At 51.7% G+C, this 14,403-nt stretch overlaps 1 protein-coding gene across 1 annotated transcript in view; it reads right to left on the bottom strand.

The window, feature by feature from the left end:
* Positions 1 to 2,780: 2,780 nt before the first annotated feature.
* The window catches only part of STRA8 (stimulated by retinoic acid 8), a 42,091-nt gene continuing 30,468 nt past the window's right edge, over positions 2,781 to 14,403 (bottom strand). Inside the window, exons 5-9 of the mRNA XM_044743811.2 lie at positions 11,911 to 12,135; positions 10,760 to 11,045; positions 7,801 to 7,874; positions 5,981 to 6,092; positions 2,781 to 3,023 (exon numbers count right to left, since the gene is read on the bottom strand). Coding sequence (XP_044599746.1) covers positions 2,949 to 3,023; positions 5,981 to 6,092; positions 7,801 to 7,874; positions 10,760 to 11,045; positions 11,911 to 12,135 — 772 coding nt within the window. The 3' untranslated portion in view covers positions 2,781 to 2,948. The remainder of the gene's footprint in view (positions 3,024 to 5,980; positions 6,093 to 7,800; positions 7,875 to 10,759; positions 11,046 to 11,910; positions 12,136 to 14,403) is intronic.

The raw sequence follows: 14,403 nt of genomic DNA, 5'->3' as shown, positions 1-14,403 counted from the left end.
AATTGATCCTTTGCCAGTGCATTTGTGGTACTATCAGGTCACAGATGCCACCTGCCACCACTGGAGGGGGCAGGAGCAATGTTTTCTGATCCTGCCCCATCCACTGGTAGTCCTGCAGGTTGAGCCACTCTGCATTCACACAGACTGGCTGCAGCAGCTTGGAGGTTTGCACACACATGGGCAGGGCCTCTGTGCTCGGTGGGTGGGCCCAACCAACCTGCTGTGCTTGGCAAGCAGGGTGCCTTTGCAGGGGCTGAGTCACCACTCAGTGGGGAGTGTTTGCATGGACAGGGTCACCTTGGTAGGTGGGCATTCCCGCCAGCTGGATTACCACTCTAAAAGCATTCATATGAGGGCCAGGCTGCCCTAGCCTCCACTCAAAGTCATGCCAGCCACTGTGTGAGGATCTGTGACCTGAATCACTGCTGCCAGGGAGGAGGAAGGATCCACTCACCTAGTTCCACTGCTCCCTGGGGATCCAGTCCACCCACCTTCAGGTGGATAGCTGAATGGATCTCTGAGGCATCTTGTTTTGTTGTGTAAGGAATATTCTGCTGGTTAATGGATGTCCATTTAGTTGTAACTTAGAGGGGAGAGACTAGGGAACAACTCACTCTGCCATGATGCTGACTTCACTCTGTGATGAGTTGGTCTTAAATTTCACTTTCTTGGATTCGGATGCATTGATTCTGGCTTAGGTTTCACTTTGCTTATGTAGGCTACCAAGACATCAGAGCACCCTCAACCTAATTGTCTCCTGTTTAATTATTTTAACAGGCTTCAAGACTGCAGCAGCAACAACTCCTGACTGAGTTTTCAGCCTGCTGATCTGCCCTACAAATTTCAGATTTGCAGTCTCCACAATTGTGTGAACCAATTCCTTAAAGTAAATCTCTACACCTGTACCCACCCCTATACCTGTACCTATCCTATTGATTCTGTTTCTCTGACAGATATAGTACTGGCTGACACAGGAAGATATCATCAGTCAAGATAGAGGAAGATACCTGACTGATATAGGAAGAGTCCTTGGTGGGGAAGAAGGGAGAATGAGGACCATGTGAAGGTGGTTTTATGCAACAAATTCATCCCAGGCTATGCCAATATCCAATGCACACTGCAGGAGATGGGGAGGGAAGGAGAGGGACTGTTGGGGCTGAGGAGTGAAGGTGGGGACAACACTCCTAGTACCTGGCTGTGGGGAGAAAGGACACAGCATTTTGCTGAGGTCCACTCTGACCAGGGGCCCACTGGCAGATACTGCTCCAGGAATGAAGTCACAGCCTTAGACTAAATAGGCTCAGGTTGGGGGTGGATGTAATGAGGGATGGGCTAGTCAGAGCCAGTACACATTGCTAAAGGCCTACTATGTACAGACACCTCTGTAACAACACATTTCTTCTTTCCTACATGGTGGCTTGTTCCTGGCTTGCTGAGTTGCTGGGGGTGGCTGGCCTGAACACTGGTGCCATGAGCACTCCTCTTTCCTTTCTTCCCAATACAAATTCAGACAACTCACAAGCACAAAGACCCTGCCTGCCCAGCTGCCTGGAAAGCCCCGGTCTGTGCCTTGATTTGGACCATGAAGTGCTGGCAAAGCCAGGAGCCCTGCATATCCTCAGGGGGAGTCCTTGGGGGTCGCTTGGCTCGTGCCTCATAGGATGGAGCAGTGAGGCAGTGAGAGCTGGGGCTGTGGTGTCAGACAGACTGGGTTTGGATCCTAAGACTTAACCTGCATGTCAGTTTCTCACGGGGAGAAGAAACAGTGAAAGCATTTGGGAGGCCTTCAGTGGAGCGGAGCCACCGTTGTCACAATGCATAAACCATGAGGAGTTAGGCAAACCCATTCTCTCTCTCTGCACGCTCAGGGGATTAGAGTTCTCCTGAGAAACATACATATGCACACACAACACACACATATACATGTCTACACACACACACACATACATATATATATATATATATATATATATACAGAGAAAGAGATTTAGTTTAAGGAGTGGGCTCATGTGATCGTAGAGGCTAACAAGTCCAAAATCTGCAGGGTAGGCTCGCAGTTTGGGAAGAGATGTGGTTTGAGTCTGAAGGCAGTCACTGGCAGATTTCCCTCTTCCTCCAGGGAGATCAGTGTTTTGGTATATTCAGTCCTGCAACTTATTGGATGAGGCCCACTCACGTAAGGGAGGGTAACCTGCTTTACTCAAAGTCTACTGATTTAAATGTTAATCTCATCCAAAAATATCTTCCTAGAAACATCTAGAATAATGTTTCACCAAATATCTGGGTACCGTGGCCTAGCCATGCTGGCACACAGAATTAACTATCACATCCAGTGTGCTCTCCCACGGACATTATACACTCTTTGCCCAGGAACCTCCCCAGAAAGTGCTCAGAACACTGTGGGATCTGGCTTGGACTCCAACAGGAGTCTTTATTACCAGAAGAAGCAGATGGAGCTGGTTCTACCCTGATGTCCTGTAGCACAGGGTTGACGTCAGCACCATTCCTGGGCTCCCAGAACATACAGGATGAGTGGGTGGACTCCAGAACTCTCCAGAGCCCATCAGAACAATGTCCTTAACCCAGGGTGTGCTACAAGTAGCCAATGTTATGGCACCTCCGGGGACAGATCCCACCTGTCCTCTTTCTGAAAGGCCGGTGGCCTGGGCCTCAGCTGTGCTCAGCACCCCTGAATAGGAGCTCAGTGAGAGCAGCAGTGTGCCCTGCAGCAGGCCAGACTCTTATATCAAACAACCGGGAAAGACTGACACGGGCCCAAGCTACTTTTAATTACTTTATAATAAGCAGAAACTAGAACCATCAAAATGCTTTGATACAGCCCACTCCAAACTTCCTGGAGGCTGAGGCAGGTGCAACCTTGGCTGCTGTCATTCAAACTTGGAAACTGCCCACCCTCGTTCATTCCTCCCCCTCCCAGTCCTCCTGCATTACAAATCTTCGTCGTCAAAGGTCTCCATGCACCTCAACATTATCATCTCATCGTCCATGGGAAGATCTGGTTCCTGCAAAACACAGGGTGGAAGAGGATTAAATTTTTATTCAAGGACTCCAGGCCCCAGGCAGAGGAGAAGGCCCCACCGTCTCAGGTGCGCCCTGCTCCCTTAGTCCCTACTCCATGTTTCTTCAGCTATATCTTCTTCTCTAGCTTCCAGCCAGGTAAGGGCCACAAGCAGGGAGGAAGGTCCCATTTCCTTTTGACTCAACTCCATACTCTAGAAGCTCCAGAAAGGCTTTTCCTGGATATAGCAGAGCTGGCTCCTTTCCTACCCTGGGGATTTCCAGGATCCCATAAGAGAGACAGGGGAAATCTTAAAGCTTTATCCAAATGTCCATTAATAGGTGACGGTGAATTACACCATGGTGCACCTACTGATGGAGCACCGTGCAGCTGTTGCTAAAAAAGGAATGAGATTGCTCTCTCTTTGTGGGATATACTATTAAAAAGGGCAAGGTGCAAAGCCGTGTGCAGAGCAGGCTACCATTTGTGTTTGAAAGAACATATGAATGTCTGTAGCCTCCCTCTCAATGGCCGTACAAGAAACTGGTAATGGTAGTTGCCTTTGGGGAAGGGAATGGGGGAGTAACCAAGGGATACTGTTGGAGGTTCTTTGCATATTGTTTGGTAACTTTCAAATTGTAAACCATGTATGTGGGTTAGCTGTTAGGAGATAACATTTTTTAAGAAGCAGCATTATGTTTTTTTAGCAAGTGTTTCTCATTCCCTTTCTGATGACCCAGCCAAGCTCTCTGACTCCCTATCTCCTCTTTCCCTAAAAGAATATTCCAGGGTTTTTGCTTTTCCTGTCTCTCCCAAGCCAAGTAGAAAATGACCCCTGTAATTTGTTAGCCCTCCTGGTCAAGGGTTGATCCTCTTGTGCCTTGGGAAGCATCCCTAATCCCAGTCAACCACCTCTTGAATGCAGGACCTGGTCCCAAGGGTGATGGCCAGATTAGGGGATGAGCCTGCAAACGAAGCCTTTCCAGATCTGGAGAACGGTCCTCACTTACTGTGCTCTACCGGTGGAGGTGGGGTGCAGGGGGAGCCAGAATCTCAAAGAGGGGGGATCAGGTGGTTTCTGGGACAATCACCCAGGCCCCTTGTCCAGGGTGAAGGCAACAGCAAAGGTTGAGAAAGGAGGGAGTCAGAGCATAGGGGGGGTGCCAGGAGGCCAAGCATCCTTCCAGGGAACCATGCACTCAAGTCTCTGTCACTCAAAGGGCTCAGATGTCGTTCAAAGTGCTCCACCTCCTTAAGCCCCTGACAATGGTGTCTGAGGCATGTTTAAGCTGCAGATTTGTGAAATCAATGGGCTGTGAGAAGTGTTCGCTGGCATTGGGTGTTGAAGTGTGTTGGATAGTGTTCCCCTAAATTCATGTCCACCTGGAACCTCATTTGGAAATAGAGTCTTTGCAGATGTAATTAGTTAAGCTGTCAAGATGAAATCATCCTGGATTTAGGGGGTCCTTCAATCCAAATGACTAGTGTCCTTATAAGAAGATGAAAGGGACAGAGACACACAGAGAAGACAGTGCAGTGACTGGAGTGACACATCTACAAGTTAGCGAATGCAGGGATTGCTGGGAGCCACCCAAAGCTAGGAAAAGGCAGGAAGCATTTTCCCCTAGAGCTTTCAGAGATGGCACGGCCCTGCCAACACCTTAATTTGGCCCTCTGGCCTCCAAAACTATAAGAGAATCAATTTTTGTTATTTTAAGCCACCAAGTTTGTGGTTATTTATTTATTAGAGCCCCAGGAGGGCAATACAGGTGCTCACTGGTTTCATCCACCACCTCCCATGGAGCTGACAGAGCCAGGCGAATGGGGAGGAGAAGGAAATCTCGCTCTTTCCAACAGTGGCTATCAAAGCCCGAGGCCTCCTGCAGCAGAACCTCTCGGACAGCTTATTCAAAATGTAGATTCCTGAGGCCCCATCTCGCAGCCCTGAAAGAGAATCTGGCTTCTGGGGCATCAGGATTCTGCATTTACATAAGCTCCCAAGTGGTGCAAGCTGGAGCACCTCTGCTCTATACGGATACGCCAATCCCGGCTTGTTCTTCCTCCTCTGCCCTGTGTGGAGACAGGAAGCAGGGACAGCTAAGAGGGTCCTGCCAATCCGTTCTCAAGTGGGAAAGTGGACCGACTTCACTGTGTCCCACAGAAAGAGGGACGCAGTGGTGAGGGAGGGGTGGCCAAGGATTGGAGGGAGGAGGACACAGCACAGGGAGGGGCCGTTGGCTCCAAAGGAGATTCGCCCTGGTGGTCTCTGCTGAGGACCATGAGGGATTAGCGGGAAGAGGGCCACATCTTCCTCGGCCTATTGAAAAGCTGTCCTAATGGTTCTTAGACCTTTTCATTTTTACCACTTACCTTTTTAAATAAACACTTGTAGTTTTGCTAAATTAGTGAGAAAATCCATGGCTACAAGTCTGAAAGGGCCTGTCCCCTTGCCGGCTCAGGTATAACCCCAACCCCCATGAAAGCATCCAGGAACGAACTTTCTAACCAAGACCCCCAGGACTTACGTCACCACAAGCTGCACAGTCGGCTTTTTGGAAGCAGAAATGAACATCCTTCAAAAGCTGACAGCAAATATTACCCCAGGGTCTCAGAAGAGGAAGAAATAATTTGGCCTCTTGGAAAGGCGTCAAGGAATCACACAACATTTAGGAACGCCTGCCAAGAGCCAGGCCCCTGGGGTCGGGTCTCTACTTCAAGGCGCTCCCAGTCTCAGGGTGCCCTGAAGAGCATCCCTGTGTCTCTTCCCTCAGTTTCCCCAGTCATCTTCCACGCCACAGGATGCATCAGGCTGAAGTCAGGCATCCACAGAGCAGGCCAGAGAGAAGGAAAGAATGTCCCCCAACGCCAGTGGCTCCTTGTGATGTGATCTGGGTGAGGTCCAGCTAGGGACCACCCTAAGGGAGGTGAGCGGAGGTCTCATTGCACTCTGCTCTGTCCTACCTGTTTGAACTGAGTGTTAACACAGCAAAGGCCTTTAAAAAAATCGATGATCTGCATATAGAGCTGAAACTTCTCCTCTGGATTTTCTGGGTTGCAGCTGGCAAACATCGAACTGACAACAGAAAGGAAGAAGAAACAGCAAATATTTAGAATCCTCATCTCTCCTCTGCTTGTGCCCCTAACATGTTTGGATTACAGTGTGAACCAAGCCCTTTTCAACACCCAGTTGAGTCATTGGACAGCCGGGAACCTTCTTGGAAGGTCTTCATTGCCTCAGTCTCAACGTCATGTCTGTAACCTGCTGGGAAAGCGAGACTTTAGGGAGATAGGCTCTTGTGTCCTAATTCAGTGCTCTGAGCTGTGGCCTCTGGAACAAGGGAGCAGGATTTCCTCTCTGCCTCAGAGTCAACCTGGTACAGCGCTATCTCCTGTGGCTGCTGAGGCAGCTCAGGGGGCACACTGCACGTCTGAGTCCAGTCCCTGGAGGTGCGTCCACTCAGCAGGTCTAACAGGAGCACCAGCTCTGACACAGAGAGAGGCCTGCTTTGCAGAGTCCTTTCCCTCTGCCTTCCTGGGATGAGGGGAGACGCCAACAACCAGGGCCACAGAGCAGAGGAGCTGGGAGTCGTGCCGGGACAACCAGCGTTTTGACCTCACTTCCCCCTGGAGGGAGGTCCCACAGTCAGCTGAGGAGCCCTCTGGCAGCAGCCCCTACCTTTTCTAGGGAGAGTAGCCAAAGATTTTAATAGGTTGTTTTTTGATCCACCAGCAGAGTAAGGGGTTCCAGATATGGCTTGGCAAGTACACTTTGGCAGCTTCTCCACAAAGTTGTCCCAGCACCTGAGCCTAGCTGAGAACCAGGAACGTCTGCCTCCAGCCAGTTTCAGCCAAACCAAGCTCCACGCACAGCTGAGAAGAGCTTGAGGCACCGCATAAAGTCGTTTGGAGATTTTGGACAAGTCTGTCCAGGCCGAGGTGGAGCAGGGGGAGCAGAGGAACAAAAACCGATGTCTGATATGCCTGCAGGAGGCCAGGTTCCCAGGGACAGCTGAGGTGCCTGGCCTCAGGGGAGAATGGAGACATTCGCTGGGGTCATGAGGACATTTTAGCCGTGACACCAGCACAGGTCTCTGAAGGGCCTGGTCCTTCAGGCTGTAAGACCACAGCTTTTCAAAGCAGTGAGGGAAATTCATTCCACACTAGCTCTGTCTGAGAAAACGCCCCGATGTTCAGATTGAGTCAAGCTGCTTGTTTTAAAGGCCCCCCAGAACCTGTTTGGTGTCTTCTCACTTCACGGGGTCAGCCATCCCCTCCCCGCTCCTCCCACATCCATGCCATCAGCACCAGGAAAGCTGCTTCTCCCCCTATGCAGCTCAGAGACCCCCCTAAGCTCAGGGCACAGGCCTGTTTTCATGTCGGCCCAGGTTCTCCACACCCGAGCCCCCTGCCCACCTCTCAGACTAGACCAACGCCATAACGGCCCTCAGCCACCTCACCCTGGGAAAACAGCGCAATGTGAACAATTCAGAGCTGATAGCCTGTTGTGTCTCAGCCCTGGGCCAGGATGGAAGAATTTTCTGCTCTGATGGAGCCCCAGACAATCTCATCCCCAGGGCGACGGCACAATCCTAGGGCCTGCAGCGCCCTTCGCATCCCAGAGAAAAGTGGGTCTCCAAGAAATGCCACTCAATTATGCGCCCGTCTGGGGGGCTGCCGGGGAGAGGCTCCTAAACATCCAGCAGGGGTACACACGCACACACTCACACATTCATCCGCACACCATCACACACACACACACTGTCTCACACCTCCTTCCTCACCTGGAGCTAGAGGTACTTGGAGCCTCACTTTTGTCCAGGAAACTTGCCACATCAAAAGCATCTTCAAAAAGGATCTGAAAGAAAGCATGGAACTTCGTGTGTCAGAAATAGCTCTAGGTTTGGCGCTTGCTCTGGGCTGCTGGGGGAGAGACAAGTACAAAGGCTCTCTCTTCAGCCCTCATCCCCGAAAGATGGGCATGTTAAAGCTGGGGCCCACACCCAGGGTCTCTGGTGTTGACCTTCCCAGGGTGTACGCATTAAGCTCTTGCCCGCCCAGAACAAACTGCAAACCCCAGAGGTGGCCAAGAGGGACAAGGAAGCCCTGTGGACTGCAGCGTCCTCTTTCTAAAGAAGGTGGGAGCTCAGGTGCAAGATGCAACAGCCAGAGCTGAGCCTCAGTTCACACCAGCAAAGGGCTCATCCACACCGCCCGAGGTACAGAGACCATCTGAGCTCAGGATCCACCATCTAGCAGTTTCATGCCAGAGCAGCAGAATTTAGAAGATGGGGGCGTTCTGGAGTCAGGCTGCAGGTGAGCCGACTCTCAGCCCTGCCGCTCACTAAGCTGTGTGACCTCGGACAAGTGACTTAGTTTCTCAAATCCTCCTCCATGAAGGAGAATCACAGCAGTGCCACCCCACGGCGACGCTGCAGGAACGACATGCTTTATGTGAAGCCACCGCTCACAGTAACAGCTCAAATGTGCCAGCTACTATGGACACCACCTGCTTGAGAAAAGAAATGCATGCTTATCGTGGAAATGTTGGGAAATAAAAACAGATAGCGAAAATAACATCACTGAGAAACAATTCCACCCAGAGATGCCCAGTGTTGACATATTGATCTATTTCCTCCAGTCATTTCTCTAGGTGTATTTTAACACATATTCCCAATTTTGGAATCTTGCTATTTAGATAATTTTCAGTGCTGCTTGTCTTTAATTTTTAGAATAAGAAATATTCCACAGGATGTGATATACATTTGGGATTGAAAGATTTAGGAAATAAAAAATAGGATGCCTAGTTAAATTTGACTTTTACATAAAGAACGAGTAATTTTGCATGGGACATTCTTATATTAAAATTTTAACTGGGCATGCTTTATTTTGTCTGGCACCCCATTTACAGAGGCAGTCACTCGGAAGCGAGGGAGTTCTCTGGCCCTGAGCTGGTAGGTTCTGGCACATTCTGGCAGCTTCCTCAGGGTCTCTCCTCTCCCCTGACCTGGAACATTTTGCTTTTTTCCTGGAGGCCTCACATCTGCCCTGCGTGTCTTCTCACAATTTGCTTCCCCTGAACTGAACCCCTTGGGACTCTGGCCGTGTGAATTGGCCCCCTCCTGACTTCTGGATATTTTCAGGTGTCCTCCTTTTTGTCATCTGTTTGGTCACCTCAAAGAGGATCTGGAAAGGGGTCACTGAAAGGCCTGAGCTCTTGTGTCCATCAGCCCAGAAGCCCATCGGCTCCATGTTCCTCCCCAGCAGGCCTGAGGCAGGGACCAGGACCTAAACTCCTGCCCTCAACCAATCAGCCCACCAAAGGTGCAGGCGACACACTGTCCTCACCTGTGCAAACCACCCTTCCAAGTCAGCCTGGAGTGGCACGGCCAGGCTGCTGGGCCCTTCTGGAGCACCCAGCCCACTGATGGGGCCGCGCACCTCCCAGCACTGAAGGGCACCGTCCAGGTGCCTCCTGGGCAGGCCTGATCCAAGTCCAGGGGCTGCCCGAATAGCTGCTCCACAGCACGACCTCCCCAGGTGGACCAGGAACTACCGAGATTTCCCTGCAGCTCGTGTAGAGGCCAAAGCAGGGCCACCACGGCTCTGTCCCCGCCCTGGGCACAGTGTTCTCTGTGCCCTCACCTTTTCACCAGCCCCCAGTCAGCCTAAGGCTGGGGACGGCGTGAGGGCAGAGCCCTGCTTTGGGCACGGCTGAGGGACTCTGCTGCCAGCTCCCCTCAACACCAGCAGAGCATGAGCCCATAGCCCTTCCTGCAAAAGCCCAGAGAAGCCACTTCCATGACTAAGGGACACTGGATTCGGGGCGTTTCTCTTCGGCTCTGCTCTTCTTTAAGGACAGGTTCATGCTTGCACACTCACGCATGCGCGGATCTCAGCACTGAGGGAATGCTAATCCCAGCTGATGCTCCGCTTGCCGACCGTGGCCGTTCTTACAGCATGAACTCTGAGAGTGCGTTCACAGTGGAGGGGACGCAGCAGCCACCTCCCCGTGTGTTCCCCTCTCTTCACCGAGCGGCAGCCATGCTCTTTTGGGTGGAAATTAAACTCCTCTCAGGGATTGGGCCTGATTGGTCCAAACGTAATCCTATCTTGGTTATGCCAGTCATTGGCTCAAGAATCTGCCAATCTAGCCAATTCTGGCCAATGAGAGGGCAGGAGAAGCATGGTGGAAATTTCTGGAAAAGTTATTCTTTGACCCATAAGAGAGCCACAGGGAATCTTTCTCTTACCTGATGTAGAGGAGGCAGAATGACAGCTTGATTGCTACCCGCTGCCATATCACAGTCACAGTGGGTGGGGACAATGGTGAGGGGAGAAAAGGGGAGAAACTAGCCTTAAGATGAGGCAGAGCAGGGAGAAGGGAAGAACAGAGTCCATGGTGACATCACTGACGTCACCCTGGGCATGAGTAGTACATTTCCTCTTGGCTTAATGAGCAAGTAACTTGCAACCAAAAGAATCCCAACTGATACAACCGTCTAAGCCTTCTCCTCTAAAATCCCCATGGAAGGGCCAGGAAACTAACAGGAGAAGAAGAAATGCTGTTCTGTGGCCACGGAGATTATGTTGGGAAAATCAAAAAGCCACCGTGTGAGCCAGACTCCAAACAGCACCCCAGACTTGCTATAGGACCGGAAGCAAATCCCTGGTGTGTCCAGGCCAGAGGTGACGGAGTCATTCCTGCGCACCCTTCCACCCCACCTGACAGGGTCTGCTCACCTCCTCTGGGGTGGAGACGAGGGAGCAGCTGGCCCCTTGGCTGTCGACTCCACTGTCCTTCACGCTGCCCTCGGCACAGGCTGGCTCCTGACAGGCCCCTGTGAGGCCCGGGAGGCCACTGTGTTTCTGTGCCCAGGCCTGCAGGAGACTGGCCTTCCTCTCCTCAGAGAGATTCTGCCACAGGTGGGAGATGGCCGCAGAGACGATGGGGAGTGTCACCTCCTGCGAGGAGACAATCCCACTCTCGATCAGAAGGTCCATCATCTGCTTGTAAAAGTTGAGATACCTGCAACAGAAATGCACCATCCCCCAGACCTGAAGCTAGTGGCCGAAGGTCCCTCCCAAGTCATCTCCTTAGGGTTCTGCTTATGGGGTGCAATGTACCAGGGGCTTGGCCTCACTAGTCTCTGCGTGCCCCTGACCCCTGGAGAGCAGAAGCCATCTTGGGGGCCATGAATCACATAGATTTGTGCTCCCGGGTCCTTCCCCAAATCCTCCCAGAGCCTCCATGAAGTCTCTGCCCAATAGAAGAGAGGAGAGAGGCGTGACTGGCTCAGCTCTTCCCCACGGGAAAACTGCTTAAAATTCTGAGCCCATGAATGCGTGACATGATATGATGCAATGCCCACTTTAATGTGAGGCCTGAAAGTCAGGCTCAGCTGTGCAGTGAGCCTCTTTCTACTGGGCGAACGCCTCTGGAAGCCAACATTGCTGTCCAGGGTCTCAAGTGTGTGGAGGGGCAGTGGCAGTGGAGTCTGGGCCAGCCATTTGCTTGCCATTCTTACTGTAAGATCAGTAATGCTGCTGAAAGCAGACTTGTGGGGCATGTGTGTGTGTGTGTGTTTGGGAGGGGGAGGGTATTTAGCCCTCATAATCCATATCACAGCTCCCCAAAAGGTGCCCCAAATAAACACACAGTCTAAGTAAACACAGTGTATGTGCTGTGCCAATGTAGCTTCAAGACTATTTCTCTAGACCCTCTGCTAACCCCATCCCCAAGCTCCTCCCATATGGAAATTCTGGAGCTTCCATGACTCAGGCCCTGCTCTGAGAGTACACTGAGGCTGCAGCATGCCCCAGCTGGAGCCTCTGTCCCCTTCCCCACAGGAGCTCCAGGCATGCCCAAACCCGCCTCTCCCAGCTGTTCACACCGTTCAAATTCCATGAGGTCAGGCAACAAGGTGACTGGGGAGTGTAAGAGCTCCACATTTTTCTCCTCTTCCTCCTCGTCTTCTTCCTCATCTTCCTCCTCTTCCTCTTCTTCTTGGTCTTCCTCCTCTTCCTCCTCCTTTTCTTCCTCCTCAGCATCCTTCCCAACTGTCTCAACTGGGTACCAGGTGGTGAAACCTTTCTGATGAAACTTATTTGAGATCAGGCTGGGGTGAAGGAGAAACAAGACAACAATAGACTAACGTCCCTCATGAAATCAACACTGAAATTCTTAACACAATTTTAGCAACAATACATACATACATAAAGGTTAATGCATCATGACCAAATGGGGTTTGTGCTAGGAATGCAAGATGGCTGCTTCAAACTTTGAACATCAATCAGCGTAACTCACCATATCAACAGACCCAAGAAGAAAAACCACACGATCATCTCAATAGATGCAGAAAAAGCACTTGGCAAAATTCAACATCCATTCATGATAAAACTCTCAGCAAACTAGGAATAGAGGAGAACTTCCTCAACCTGATAAAGGCCATCTACTAAAACCTACAGCACACATAGTACATAACAGTAAAAGACTGAACATTTCTCTATAAGATCAGAAACAAGACAGGGATGTCCATTCTTACCACTCTATTCAAAATTGTGCTGGAGCTTCTAGCCAGTTCAATAAGAAGAACAAAGGAAATAAAGGGATACAGATTGGAAAGGAAGAAGTGAAACTGTCTTTATTTGTAGACAATGTGATTATCTGTGAGAAAATCCCAAAGAATCTACAACCACACAACTTGAATTAAGAAGGGAGCTCAGCAAGGTTGCAGAATACAAGGTCAATATACAGCAACCAATAGTATTTCTAAATATTAGCAATGAACAATGGGAAGTTGAATTTTAAAAAGTACCATTTACAGATATATCTTCAGAAAGATGGCACTGTGAGCAGACGTTGAACTCGCCTCCTCCCACAAACACAACCAGATTACAACAATTTTAGGAAGAATCACCCTGGATTGAAAACTGAAAACTGGATAAAAAGAACCCCCACAACAAGGGACAGTCCTGACGAAAGCAGAAGAGGCAGTAACTCTGGCCAGAGAGGAAAAAAGCCACCTTTGGGAGCAGTGGAGCTTCTCAGCTGGCCAGGCGGGAGCCAACCTGAGGATATCCAGATAGCATCTCAAGACGCCTAAGAGTCTCGTGCTACTATACATCGGAAGGCGGATGGACTTCCCCCCGGGAGGAGGTAGAAATAGGTGAAAACTCTCTGATCCCCGACCCCCGGACAGCCTAATTCCTGCAGGAGGCTCTCTTCCAGCGGACTCCCCCATAGCATCGCCACACACCAAGGGCGGGAGTGTGCACTCACCAGCAGAGCGACGGTGGAAACAGGTGACAACAGCCCTACTCAAGCCCCCCGTGATTACACCTAAGCCCAGGGGGAATCCCCAGGGTCCCACACCCACCGGCAGGGAAGGCCTCCGCTTGCCATTAGCAGGGAGGCCCTTCCCAGAATCCAAAACAAAGGCAAGCTCCTGGTGGGTGGATTCCCCGGCACGGCACCAGACCGCAAGCTGCTGCTGGGCCCACGGTCTCCGGCACACGGGTCGGTGCAGGGGGCACCCGGACTTCCCGTGGACATGCTTGGGGACACGGTTGGAGCTCCAGCGCCCGGCTCTGCAGCTTGGGGGGAGGCTCCAGGGTCCTGCACACCCCCCGGCAGGGAAAGCCTCTGCTCACCATTAGCTAGGAGGCCCCTCCCAGAATCCAGAACAAAGGGAAGCTCCCAGCGGGCGGATTCCCTGGCACTGCACCAGACCGCCAGCTGCTACTGGGCCCACGGTCTCCGGTGCACGGGTCGGTACAGGGGATGCCCAGACTTCCCATGGACGTGCTTGGGGACTGGGTGGAGCTCCAACACCCAGCTCTGTGGCCCAGGGGGATGCTCCAGGGTCCCGCACCCCCCCAGCAGAGCAGGCGTCTCTGCTCTCCATTGGCAGGGAGGCCCCACCCAACATTCAGAACACCAGGAAGCTCCCTAGGGCAGAATTCCCCACAAGGCAGCAGCTTACAAGCCACCGCCAGGCCCACGGACTCTGGCTGTGTCCCAGACGAGGCAAGGGGCTCCCAGAGATCCCATGAGAGTGGAGTGGGGCAGAGTGGAGCTCCAGTGAAATGGCTACGTAGCCCAGGGGGGAACTCCAGGTTCCTACAGCAGCCTCAGCAAAAAGCCTCTGCACAGCACTAGTGGAGAGGTCCCGACTGGCAATCGCAAGGCGGGAAGGCCCTGGGGCAAAAGTAGCACAGCTAGGTGAGCTAACGACAGACTGCAGAAGATACCCATAGCTCTGCTGGGACATATAGTGGACAAGTGTGATCTTGTGGGCTCTGTTAGGGACAAAGCGGCGATTATAGGTGATCCTGCTCCTGGCTGCTGGGAAAGCCCATAACACCACTGCAGACCACAAGGAGGG

The sequence above is a fragment of the Equus asinus genome, chromosome 1, assembly GCF_041296235.1.
Source record: "Equus asinus isolate D_3611 breed Donkey chromosome 1, EquAss-T2T_v2, whole genome shotgun sequence".
In the NCBI taxonomy this organism is placed as follows: domain Eukaryota; kingdom Metazoa; phylum Chordata; class Mammalia; order Perissodactyla; family Equidae; genus Equus; species Equus asinus.
The sequence above is the reverse complement of the archived record's forward strand: the minus strand, read 5'-3'. Positions and strand labels throughout refer to the sequence as shown.